The 12,306-nt window shown below is 39.3% G+C and overlaps 1 protein-coding gene across 2 annotated transcripts in view; it reads right to left on the bottom strand.

Annotated features, from left to right (window-relative positions):
• ANKRD50 (ankyrin repeat domain containing 50) overlaps positions 1 to 12,306 on the bottom strand; it is a 44,805-nt gene that overhangs the window by 17,307 nt on the left and 15,192 nt on the right. For both annotated transcript variants that reach the window (XM_009566196.2, XM_054065686.1), the window contains exon 3: positions 1,065 to 1,294. In XM_009566196.2, the coding sequence (XP_009564491.1) occupies positions 1,065 to 1,294 (230 nt within the window). The remainder of the gene's footprint in view (positions 1 to 1,064; positions 1,295 to 12,306) is intronic.

The raw sequence follows: 12,306 nt of genomic DNA, 5'->3' as shown, positions 1-12,306 counted from the left end.
CTGATTTTTCCTGCTGGGAATTCCATCTGGAAATGTACTTAAAAGACAACAGCAGTTTTTTAGTAGTCGTCTGAAACTCTGTATGATTCAATGGAAAAGAAATAAAACTGCTCTGAAGAAAGTTTTGTCTGCTTTTTTGGCAATTACAAGAGATCTAATCAGCCAAGCTTTGACAAAACTATTCCTATCCAAAGAAGCCCTGTGAAGCTACCCCAAAGTTTCCTTTCGTTCTCACATACTCTCAAATACCAGTCTTCATGTCTCCCACTGATTAATACAGTACTTCATTCCAAAATGTAATTATCCCATTGACCTTTTGCCACTGTAGAAATGAGCAAGTCTATGGCTCTATGTTCTATAATCACATTTTTGTTCTAACCGTGTCCTTAATAGACACAGGCTTTATACACAGGCCTAGAATCCAGTCTAGATATTGCCCTTTATTAAATTTCAGAAAACTTCCAGTAAGAATGTCATTATGGCAAAGAAATGTTCTTATGACACAGTAAAGCCTGGATGAAGAAGCTGTAAAGAATTTTTTTTACTGTGTAACCTTTGCCAAAAGTACACTCCAAGAATCCACATCTACGCTGTTCCCTTCTCAAATTCCACCTTCAAAGGTTGTTCCCCGCTTTCACAAAATAAGGGGAGAGATTTTAATGGGAGATGAAAAAAAGAAAATCTTTTAAGGTTGTAAGGAATGGGTGTACGCAGCCGACATACTTATGTACTTACACATCACCTACACTGTTTCAAAGCATTTTAAAACTAGTAAAGCAAGAGGAAAACTCAAAGCAACCACGTTCTTTGCAGTTGTATTGCGATGACATAATTTAGCTCTAAAATACTCGGCTGATTTAAGCTATCTGTAGTCCTAAGTAAACTTTTACTTAGAATTACAATTTTTCTAATTGGCAATTTGTGTTTCATAGAATTAGCGTTTTTCTCATTGTCATTTTTTAGAACTAAGCACGCATCAGGACTTGCAACCATCACTGAGGGAACAGTAAATATTATGTCCTAATTACAGGCACAGGTAGACAGTTCCTATGCTCCGTACTCACCTGTAAACATTTTTGTAACAGCTTTACTCTGCTTGCGGGCAGAACACAGGAGAAGCAGCCAGGGAGGGAAGAACTCAAAGTGGCCAGCTAAAAGCTCCGCTATTGTTCCAGATAAACTTGTAGAAGTCTGTTCACCCTCAGAAACGTTACAGCCCTCGTCAACTGAGTCTACGAGCAGGAAGAGGCTCTGCTGAGGGGGCTTCATTCCCAAGAGAGGAAGCAGAATGCACCTGTAAGGAACATGAAACAAAATCAGTATTTTTAACGTATTTAACAATACATTGACTATCACACAGTCAGTCAAATTGAAGCTATGGCCAACTTAAACTGCAGTTATTTTTTAATCAGTCTAAGGGATTATTTAAAAGTTACCACAGAAAACACTGAGGTAGACTGAACTAAGAGGAATAAAGATAGTTTGAAAAGTCAGTGATGTAATTCTTGCTTAGGCAATATTACTTTATAATTAAATTATAATTTATAATACTTTAACATGAAGTAATGTTGTTCAAGGTTAGAAGACTTGGAAAAACGTTGCTTCACTAAGAAAGAAGCTCCTTGGCCTAAAGTTTAAGAACTTCATTATTGTTCTCTGACAAAACTGGTATTATTGCTTATCAGTAACCAACAGAGAGCAGGTCGGTCATGAATCAGAAGTCTTATTTTAAATAAGAGACACGTAAAATATCAAACAGCTGAAGTCTAAACAAATAAGGGTTTTACAGAGAACAGAATTTCTGCCACATTGTCATTAATGGAATGAAAATTCACTTAGTAGCAGATTGAGGCATTCAGTAGTGATTTTGATGCATTAGTTTATTTATGTTGAAGTTGCCAAGTACCTATTAGTGGAAAAGGATTATCTGCATCTTTGGAATGGTAGCATCTATACCAACACAACTGACTGAGCAGCCACAAATCTCAAATTTGCATGTATTGTTGCCATCGTTGTTATTTGCTCGTGTCCAGAAGCCATGCACACCGTATTTTTCATTTTACTCAAGACTAAAATAACCTTTTTAAATTGTTTTACTGAAGAAATTTATCTTCAGAAGACTTTGGTCAACACATTATTACCCATCAAGCATTCAAATTGCAATATAGGCAAATCTTGACTGTTAATGAACAAATGCAACACTTCAGAAATGATTCATAAGCCCCGTTCATAATAGAAAGATTTGCGATTTTCTGGTTTTCTGACAGAGAAAAATGCAAAATGAAAACCAAGTGGTGCACTTTTCACGTCTGACAGTAACAGCAGAAGTTAGCAGAGCTGACAGGTGATCAGTTACACTTGGAAATTTCCCCATAAGTATAAAAGGAAGTACAAAATATTGTGTTCTGAAAGCATTTGGCATCAGAGGGAATTTAAATTCCTAACACTGCCTCCCAGTTGTTTTCAGATGCACAAGATTACTAAGAATTCTTTGGTGCTTCCAAGGCTGGTTACTCCTTCAGAAGACGCCTAAAGTACAACTAACATCACTGTTCACTAAGCTGGGTAGTTAAGCAGCTACCAATTTACAGAACAGGAAATTAAAGTAGCCATAACGTTAAAATTACTTTCCTAAGTGATGCCAATCCCACAATGAAAGGAGGCAGTTGGAAGTGACCACATTTTCCACTCCTTCCCCCAGCACACTGCTGCCTTGGTCCCTCAGTTATTTATGTCAACGCATTTTCCCTGGAATATTTCTTTTTCTATCACAATCAATTTTCTTTTCACATCATTCTCTACACAAAATTACTTTTTGAGTGTGAATATTAGTACAAGATATGAAAAAATGGTAATGGCATCTTAAATAAACACCTCACTTAAAATCTTAACTAAATGCCTACAAAATATTTTAAGAACATCCGACAATGTTCTTGTGTCAGTATTTACCTGTTGGGAATACCACCAAGAAAAGCTAAGCAACATCTCTGGGAAAGAGTCCCAAATCATCCTGTTTAATTCCCGCAGTACGTAGCAGTTGGCTGTAGTAGGTCAAATCAAAAGCTTTACCCTGCCTCCAAACAGGGTTGAAGGCAGATGTCTAAGGAATAATGTAAGCATCAGGCAAGCAGGAAACCGCATTTCCCCAGAACTCGGGCACCGCAGCAAACAGCGCTTCCAGGGACTTTCCGACTGGAGATTCAGTGTTTGCATTTAACATCCCTCAACTGGCCACACTTCCACAGGTTTGTTCAAGTCTTCTATGAACCGATTTAAGCCTCCAGCATCCACAACATCCTGCAGCACGGCCTTCTACGGCTTAGTTACACACTGTATGAAAACAACTACTTCCTTCTGTAGTTTAAAATCTAAAATATCCTTGTTTCATTTGACGCCGTTTTGCTTCTGTGCTGGAATGGACAGTGAGCAATTATGGCATATCCACCTTCTCCCTGTCATTTGTAAACTTCTAACTTCATCGCAGCCTCCTAGAGCCATTTCTTTCCAAGCAGAGAAGTTCTAGCATACTGATGGTGCTTTGTAAAAAGCTATTCCACAGACCCTTTACTCCCCATGCTCTGCTTTTTTCCACAATACTTCTCTATCTGAACCTTAACATAACTTAAATTCCACTGGAAAAAATACGCATATACACATATATGTAGATGCACATATGAAATGAGGGACGATAAATAATATTGTTGTAAGCTGGGAGAAATCAAAGTATGGCATTGACAAAATATTGATGAGGTTTTCTCTTAAAGTACCTTTAGAAACCATTTGGTAGACTTCTGTTCATAGAATGCTTTGGGTTGTAAAGGAACTTAAAGATCATCAAGTTCCAATCCCCTGCTATGGGCAGAGACACCTCCCACTGGATCAGGTTGTTCAAAGCCCCACCAAACCTGGCCTTGAACACCTCCAGGAAGGGGACATCCACAACTCCTCCGAGCCACCTGTGCCAGTGCCTCACCATTCTCACACTGAAGAATTTCTTCCCAATATCTAATCTAAATCTACTCTCTTTCAGCTTAAAACAGTTACACCTTGTCCTGTCACTTCACTCCCCGATACAGAGCCCTTGCCCAGCTTTCCTGTAGGTCCCCTTTAAGTTCTGGAAGGCTGCTCTAAGTTCTCCCTGGAGCCTTTTATTTTCTAGGCTAACCAACCCCAACTCTCTCAAGCTGTCCTCATCAGGGAGGTTTTCCATCCTCCCCTATCATCTTTGCAGCCCTCCCCTGGACCAGGTCCCACACGTCCACATCTGACAACTACTTTTATTTACTTCCAATAGCACAAACATCGCAAGGTCAGTGAAATGGGTACATTCACGTGAGCAAGTGTAACACCTCAAAAAATGCAGAATACGCAGCAATCTTCTGGCTGCGGCAGTAAATATGCAGCGTAGCTACCAAAGCTCTTTTTGGTCACCCCTGCCTTTAGCCATATGCAACACTGAGTGAGCTCCACTGCATGAGAGACTTCACCCGCTATTACAGAAACAGCATCCCCCCGTTTTATGAGTTCCAGGTTTAATACTTATATTTTAAAAAAACACAAAATATTTTAATTTCTAAATCTCTTCTTTTCAGAAAGCATTCCTGGTGATGTCCCATTGATAATGTTTTGCATTAGGAACATCTTGAGAGAAAACAATATTTGCAATACACTTTCTGCCTAAACCCATTCCCCCTCATTCTATATCTGCACTCCACGACAAACTGCTCCTCCCCAGCTTTCCTGTAGCCCCCTTTAAGTACTGGAAAGCTGCTATAAGGTTTCCTTGTAGCCTGGTCTTCTCTAGGCTAAACATGCCCTCTCAGCCTGTCCCCGTATCACCACGCTCCAGTCCTCTGATCATCTTCACGGCCCTCCCCTCTGGACTCGCTCCAGCAGATGCATGGTTCTTCTTAGACTTTTGACATCTCTTGAGCTCAGAGCAAACGCCAAGTAACATTACAGCAAAACATTTCAGATACACAAGCGCTGTGCTACCTTGCCAGAAATCACATCATGTTTACCTCCATAATGTGACTTATTAAATCCACTCCCCTAAAATTTCTTGCTTGCATAGGAAAAATCACATAAATCAAGACAGAATTAACAATGTCTTAAAGTACTTCCGTAAATGGTGATTCATTTACAGATTGTTGTAGCAGATTGCTTAATTTGCGGAGTGCCTCTCAAAAGATAAGTTGATCTTCTTTACCTTCTGAGAGTATAACAGCTTTATAACTTTTATGTTCAATACAGGTGTAAAAGTGGTTACTATTAAACAGAAATTGTGATGTAAAACAACAAAGTTAATTAGTCAGTAAAAATACAAAATCTCTAGAGAACACAGCATAATTGGGTATTTTAAAGAACGGAATTAATTTTAATGGTAGTATAATTTAGTGATTTATTTATGCAGAGGAAAGATGCTTTATGTGCTGTCTAGCAAATAAGGAGTCTACAGCACAATGAAACAGCCCACAGAATTCTTCAGGATTGCTACCGAGTTGACTGAACCCACACAAACAGGATTTTGCACATATGGAATATATACAAACTGTGCTCAACTTCTGCTTATGATTATCCTTGAGATTTTTAGACTGGATCCACAAAAATAGCAAGACACAACAGAACAAAGTAGAAAGATAACGGCATTGTCCACAGAGGCTGAAGAGAGTCACAGTGGAATGCACATACTTGCTAAAAACAGACACACACACAAAAGTAACAATTAATGAGTGGCCCTAGGAGCAAAAGAAATGATAAATCCTAGTTTCTTACATATGGGTTCCTCGCATTTGGTTGTATCTACTGTATAGGAAATTCAGTTATGTCCCAACTTTGATGCCTGTTACAGCGTGAGCGTAGCTTATGCCTAAGAGTACTCCCTTTTCTCTACCCAGCTGCTACAAGTATATAAAACACATCTAAGCACTCCAGAAGCAGCAAGGAAGAAAAATAAGACAGATGTCTCCCCCCCACACTTTAGAGTGCTGCTACTTTTAGCAAAATACAAAATAAAAAAGTTTAATGACAGAAATTACCAGTTGGGAAATACGCTCAACTACTACTGCAGCTCTTCTATTTCTTTTTTCAACATCAGTATGACAATTCTTGATCAAACTGCCTTTTGAGTCATCTCCTTGCCAAACGGTTATAGTTTAGCGCTTGAATTTCTGCTACAGCCACCGATGCCAAGAACTATCCCAGAGGTCTGCACTGGGAATATCCAAACTGTGTTCTTTTCAAAGACAGTTTGTAAAAACGCAGACAGTATCGTTATCCCACACAGCCTTTTTCAATTTCTCTTCCTGACTTTTCTTTTTTTTTTTTTTGTAAATGCTTCCACACCAAATTCCTTCGGGAAATTCAGCAGCTATGTGCCACATTCCTAATCCCTGCATATTAAATTGCCCCCCCACCTCATTCCTCAGTTATTGAGGGATTAATTTTTTTGTCCTCATTTTGAACTGTCAGATGCCTCCAAACGTTTTTATTCAGAAGAAATAATCTGTGAGCTACACCTAAGGAGCCAGCTTCAGGATTCATCCTGAAAGTGGGCACGCACCATGCACCCTTGCAAAGGTGGAATGAGCAACTGGTTTTGCATTCACAGACCAAACCAGTAACATTTTCATTAACACTACAGAGCAAAACCCAGTGTCCTCTTCCAAGCTCTGCTGCTACTTTTGCTAAAGCCTGCAGTGAGCCTCTGAAAAAGCGTAAATGCAATCACAGTGATATGGAGCTCCCAACAGCCCAGGAGAGCAGACACCCAGCCTACGGGAACACACGCTTTTCCACACCAGGAAAACGCTACGGAATGGGTCAGGGATACACTTCTGGCCACACATGAAATGCTTGGGGCTACTTAACAAGAAAGGACCCATACTACCGCCAAGCATGCAAGTAGCACGTTTTAACTGCGGCTAATTGACACTCAGACTTTCATAGAATCACCAGGTTGGAAAGGACCCACTGGATCATCGAATCCAACCGTTCCTATCACTCCCTTAAACCATGTCCCTAAGAACTTCATCAACCCCTTACTTAAACACCTTCACAGTCCTCTGCTCATACTCCGCCCGTGTAAATTGCCTTTATGTACCAAGAGAACAGCACTATGCTGTGTACTTGTGGTTTGATGATGCACAACTATCACTATGACTGTTATTGGATCCACTGTTTGGATTGTGTTCTTTACAGTTTTATTTTTTCAGGCTGGAAAGCGTAACCTCTCATGTGCAGTACTGCAAGTTAAAAAAACACCACTACAGAACAATAAAAGTAAGGCAAACATCCCAAATGGATTTTTAAAAGCAGTGTTAAGTGCTTCTAGTGATGTTTACTGCTGCCCTTATGCTTCACTTCAGCTTATCTGTCCCCCACCCTCTCCGTTTTGGGAAGCTCTAAAATGTTAGAAAGTCGGTATTAATTCTCCTGGTTGAGTTCACCAGCACATCCCTGCAGAGATCCCTGCAGATCATCATCTTTAAAGACTTCTTGCATTTAAAAAAGGAAAACAATATTCCTTGTCAGTGAGACAGTTAATATATGATATTTACAATCAATTTAATATTAATGCCACTATTCTGACTCACAAGAAACAGTAGTGCCAGTAGGCAATCACACAGAATAACAGAAGATATCTGCAAACTCCATGACAGTTCTAATTCCTTTGAACTTAAGTAATTCCTTGAGGATTGTAAACATGTATTTACGATACCTTGGATGAATAGGTTTGGCAATCACTAGCAACGCAGTGGAGCTGATCAGCTGATATCAGCAATCAAGGTTAGATCAAGTTTTACCTGAATTCATTATTCTATGGCCAAAAATATGTTAATTGAATCTCAGAAAACATTCACATTACATCAGGGAGACCACACAGTGGTGTCCTCTATATGACATCCAAATGCCTTGTTGGGTTTACAAGGAAACTGCTCGTTCGATCTAAAGAATTATTGAAGATTAAAGTAATGGAGGAATATGCCTACAGACATATCGGATGGGTATCTTATATTATATATTCATGTATAAAGAATTTAACAGTATCTATTGTATAATGAAATAGACAATTCTTCAAGCGCTAGTCTCAAACTTCAGAAAAGCCAACAAGCATCTTCCTTCTTACAGGTGACAGGTCATAGCAGCTTAAGGTGTATTTTTTAAGACACTAATTCCATTTCTTTTGTATCAGAAAATTAGGTACATAATGAAGCTGTAACTAAGCCAACTATGTTTACACAATGTTGTAGAAATTTTTGCCAGCAAGATAAGAAGTAGTGGGACTTTTGCCTAAAAATGACACACAGAGACCTAGCAAAAATCCTAACCCAGTAAGCGGAAACCCGATCCTGCCTCTGCTAGCTCTGAATCACACGTGGCAGGAGCTCCATCTTCCTCAGTCCACTGCTGAGGGACACACACACAGAAGGCTTTCCAGGGCAGCTAAGACCAGGAGATGCTGACAGTACAGAGGGGAGCCGAGGCCATCGCACGATACTTAAGGACATGGGTACCTAAGGGCACTAGTCTCCACACAATAGGGTTTTCACTAGTTCCTCATGGAATAAACATAAAAGCTTTCAAGTGCATAAGCAATAGAAAACAAAACACAGAACTCCAAAGTTTTTTTTTTAATCACCTGTACTTAAATTCTCACAACTGACAGCAAAGACCCCACCTCGCTCCCCGCTGCCTCAGAGGAGCTTACAGACCCATGCTTATTTGGATATTATAATAATCCAGTTGTTGGTCAGCAGAGTATAATCCCCATTAAGGCTGTGTAGTAGGACCCCAGTTTCCAATTTACATCTAAAAGAACGAAGCCAGTGAAGATAAAGCTGTTTGTTAGAAGCTTCAGGGAAGACAGACCTATACCAACTGCTGATTATTTCTATTTTCCAAGCTGCACGTGGGACACAGGTTACAATAAAAGAAAAGGTAAATTTCTCTTCTAATAGAACTGACAATTGCTTTTGCTCAGCTGATGAAATATTACCCTCTTTCTGAGAAGACTTTCAGCAGCTGTATTCACACAGAAAGCATAACCCGAGCATCTTTACAAATTACTTGCAGCACTATTTGTAGATAAGTGAGCTTTCCTTTGTCCTGTGGCAAGGCGTTTATGCTTTATGGATGACTAACAGTAAACAGTTTATTTACCTGCCTCGTAATGCATTCTGGCTAATGATTAAAAGGGAAATTATAACGGTGAAGTCAAATAGCTATTTTCTGTATAGTATCACCCCAATTATTGGCACTCTATGCATGTGTAATACCGGCCTTGGGTTCTTACTAATCACCCAGCTGCTCATACTGCTAACAACATCCTGAAAAACATAGACACAGGACCCTGAACTATTTGAGAAATACAAGGGCTGTGAGGCACAGAACAATTTTACACTTAAATTAAACATATAGCTAAGCATGGCAGAAGTAGAGTGACCCAGTTGGATGTGTGCGCCCTTGTGAACATACCAATCGAGTTGGTCAGGTACCTGTACCTTTTGAGGTATCCATTCTATAACTTTTCAACATAAAATATATATTTATATATAAATTTTTCAAGCACTGCAACTGATAATGACTTTCTGACAAAGTGCAGTACTGGAATTACACACACTCATGGACTACAGTATAATATAGATTATTGTTTCTAGTAAATTATTTATTTACAGGCAGCACAGAAACACAAACTGGCTCTAGCAGTTCTACCCAACTGCTGTTATTCTTATGAAGGAACATGCAGAAAGCAGAAAAGAAAACACTCTACTGAGAAAGGGTACAGCACATGGATATAAACCTAGGATCTGGTCTTCTCAGAACTGGTGAATTAGAAACAGCAGGCAAGTCTTGTGCAATTCAGTATCTGATTTTTGCAATGTGTTGGAGCAACTCGAGTTCCACCTGTAATTTAAGGCAAACTTCAGCCCCACAAGGAGAGCACAAACGCTAGTTCTAGGATATCAGGCCAGACAAGATTAGGGTTTATCTTAGAGCCAGCACCATTCGTCACACATCAACAGAGCATGCTGGATCCCTGTGTATTGATGAGAGACCCCCTCCTGTCTCATACAAACACATAAGTGATTTTTGTCAAAAAAAAACATTGCCCGCAGAACTACAGGTGGATTTACTCAAAATCTTAGAAAATAGAAACCTTAAGAGCAAATATTGTGCTGTAATAGTTGAACTGCCTGGAATGGTTTGCAAACAAATTGGCTATTATAAAGGACAGACAACTGCAGCTGAAAACCATTCACACCTGCTACCATGAGCAGGTTGACTCTCTCTAGATATTTTTAAATGGAATATATTTGCCATATGTTCTAACAGATACAATATGTTCTAAACTACTCAGAGTTGGACATACCTATCCAACTGCATCGCCACCAAAGAGAAAGAGGATGATAGTACAGGAAGCAATGAAAACATTTCCCTGAACATGTAATATAAAACGGTAATTCACGCTACACAATCTCTCCCAGCTGAATTTTAGTGATGGTGAGGTCATCTAGCCCGCTTTCCTGCCTACAGCTGGATAAGCATCCGTCAGCACTGATACTAGTCTAGGCATTCCTAAAGACTTCTACTGATCAATACTCCGTCTCTCCAAGGAAGCTGTTCTAGTGCTTCAATATTCTCATAACTGGGAAGTTTTCCCTTTTCCCATGTATCTAACCTTTACCTGTTTTCCTGCAATTTAAACCCTATACTTCTTGTTCTATTACTTATGTCCTGTGTATAACACAAAGGTCATAACAAGGAAGCCAGTATTACCCAAAATCTATTACCATTCCCCTCTAATCAGTCAATCAGACCATCACGGAACACAGTGAAAAGAGACAGATGCAGGACAGAAATCCAACATGATGTGCTGTGCCAACATGAATAAGTACTGCTGATAATTACTTTCTGTATACAGTTAATCAACACTATTTGCGTGCAGACAAATACAGTTCTGCCTTGCAAACAGCCTGTTTGCACAAGTGTCATGAAAGCATGCAAGGCTTCCTGGAGTTAAAATTGACATTTATGGTTATCCCCTTACCCACAAGTGCTATTAGTCTGTTTCTTACAAAAAGAAGTTAGATAAGATTTGCAAAAACCAAACTGTGTCATACCATGTTAGCCATATTTCAAGTCTTTGTTATCTTCCAGCTGCTTGCAAATAGTTTGTCTGATTATTTGTTCCGGCATTTTTTATTTCAATTGAAACGCTTCCAATTCCTCAACTTTTTTTGTCCCTTTTTAATGTAAGGCATTAAATATACATCTTTTTCTTCCAAGTAGGGATTCTCAGCCATCCTGATAAAGATAACACATCCTTTGAAGACTATCAGTAACAGTTCCTAGGATGAAGAGTTTAAAAACATCTCGCGTATTCTATGGTTGTTTTTCCTTTCGTCCAGGTTATGTTTTTCTTCTTTGTTACTAGTCTTTATGTTATCTGACTGCAAAATTATTGCTTTTAAGAAAGGGCAATATACACAAGCACTGAATACTTTAGCTTTCCCAATTCTATCAGTTTTTCCTCCCCAGTGAATAGCAGACCCATACTTGGTAGATATTGTCTTCCCTCTGCCAACCTACATATGGAATTATTTCTTATTACGAAACAAAAAGCACGTTGCAGGAAACATGAACAATGCACCTTGAACGTTCAGTTTTGCTCTTCTTTTCATATTGCTCTTTTACTTTCATATTCAGTAGCTATCTGCTTTTTTCTAGTCTTCCTCCTAGTGTAATCATTCATTAACACATGAATTTTGAGGACCTCAGTTTCACTATACTAGATATTTAAGAGTACTGCTTTGAGACCTCAGCATTCTTTCCAGCTAATTCCTTTCTTTCATTACACTTTTCTTCAGTATATCTTACTCTCAAATTATCTGAAGTGACCACTGTCTCCTAGTCCACCGCTTTTACTTTGTCCTTTTCTCTCCTCCTCTTCTAAACATCGTGCATTTAAGATAATCTCACAGTCACTGTCTCCAAAAGTTCATAGAATGACAGACTCACTAAGGCTGGGAAAGACCCCTAAGATCACCAAGTCCAATCATCAGCCCAACACCACAGTGCCTACTAAACCACATCACAAAGTGACACATCTACACATTTTTTCAACACCTACAGGGATGATTACTCCATCCCTTCTCTGGGCAGACTGTTCCAATGCTTCACCACTCTTTCAGTAAAGGTTTTTTTTCCCTAATATCCAATTTAAACCTCCCCTGGTGCAACTTGAGGCCATTCCATGTTGTCACATTTCACTTGTCACTTGGGAGAAGAGACCTTCACCCACCT

The sequence above is a fragment of the Cuculus canorus genome, chromosome 4 (assembly GCF_017976375.1).
Source record: "Cuculus canorus isolate bCucCan1 chromosome 4, bCucCan1.pri, whole genome shotgun sequence".
Lineage (NCBI taxonomy): Eukaryota > Metazoa > Chordata > Aves > Cuculiformes > Cuculidae > Cuculus > Cuculus canorus.
The sequence above is the reverse complement of the archived record's forward strand: the minus strand, read 5'-3'. Positions and strand labels throughout refer to the sequence as shown.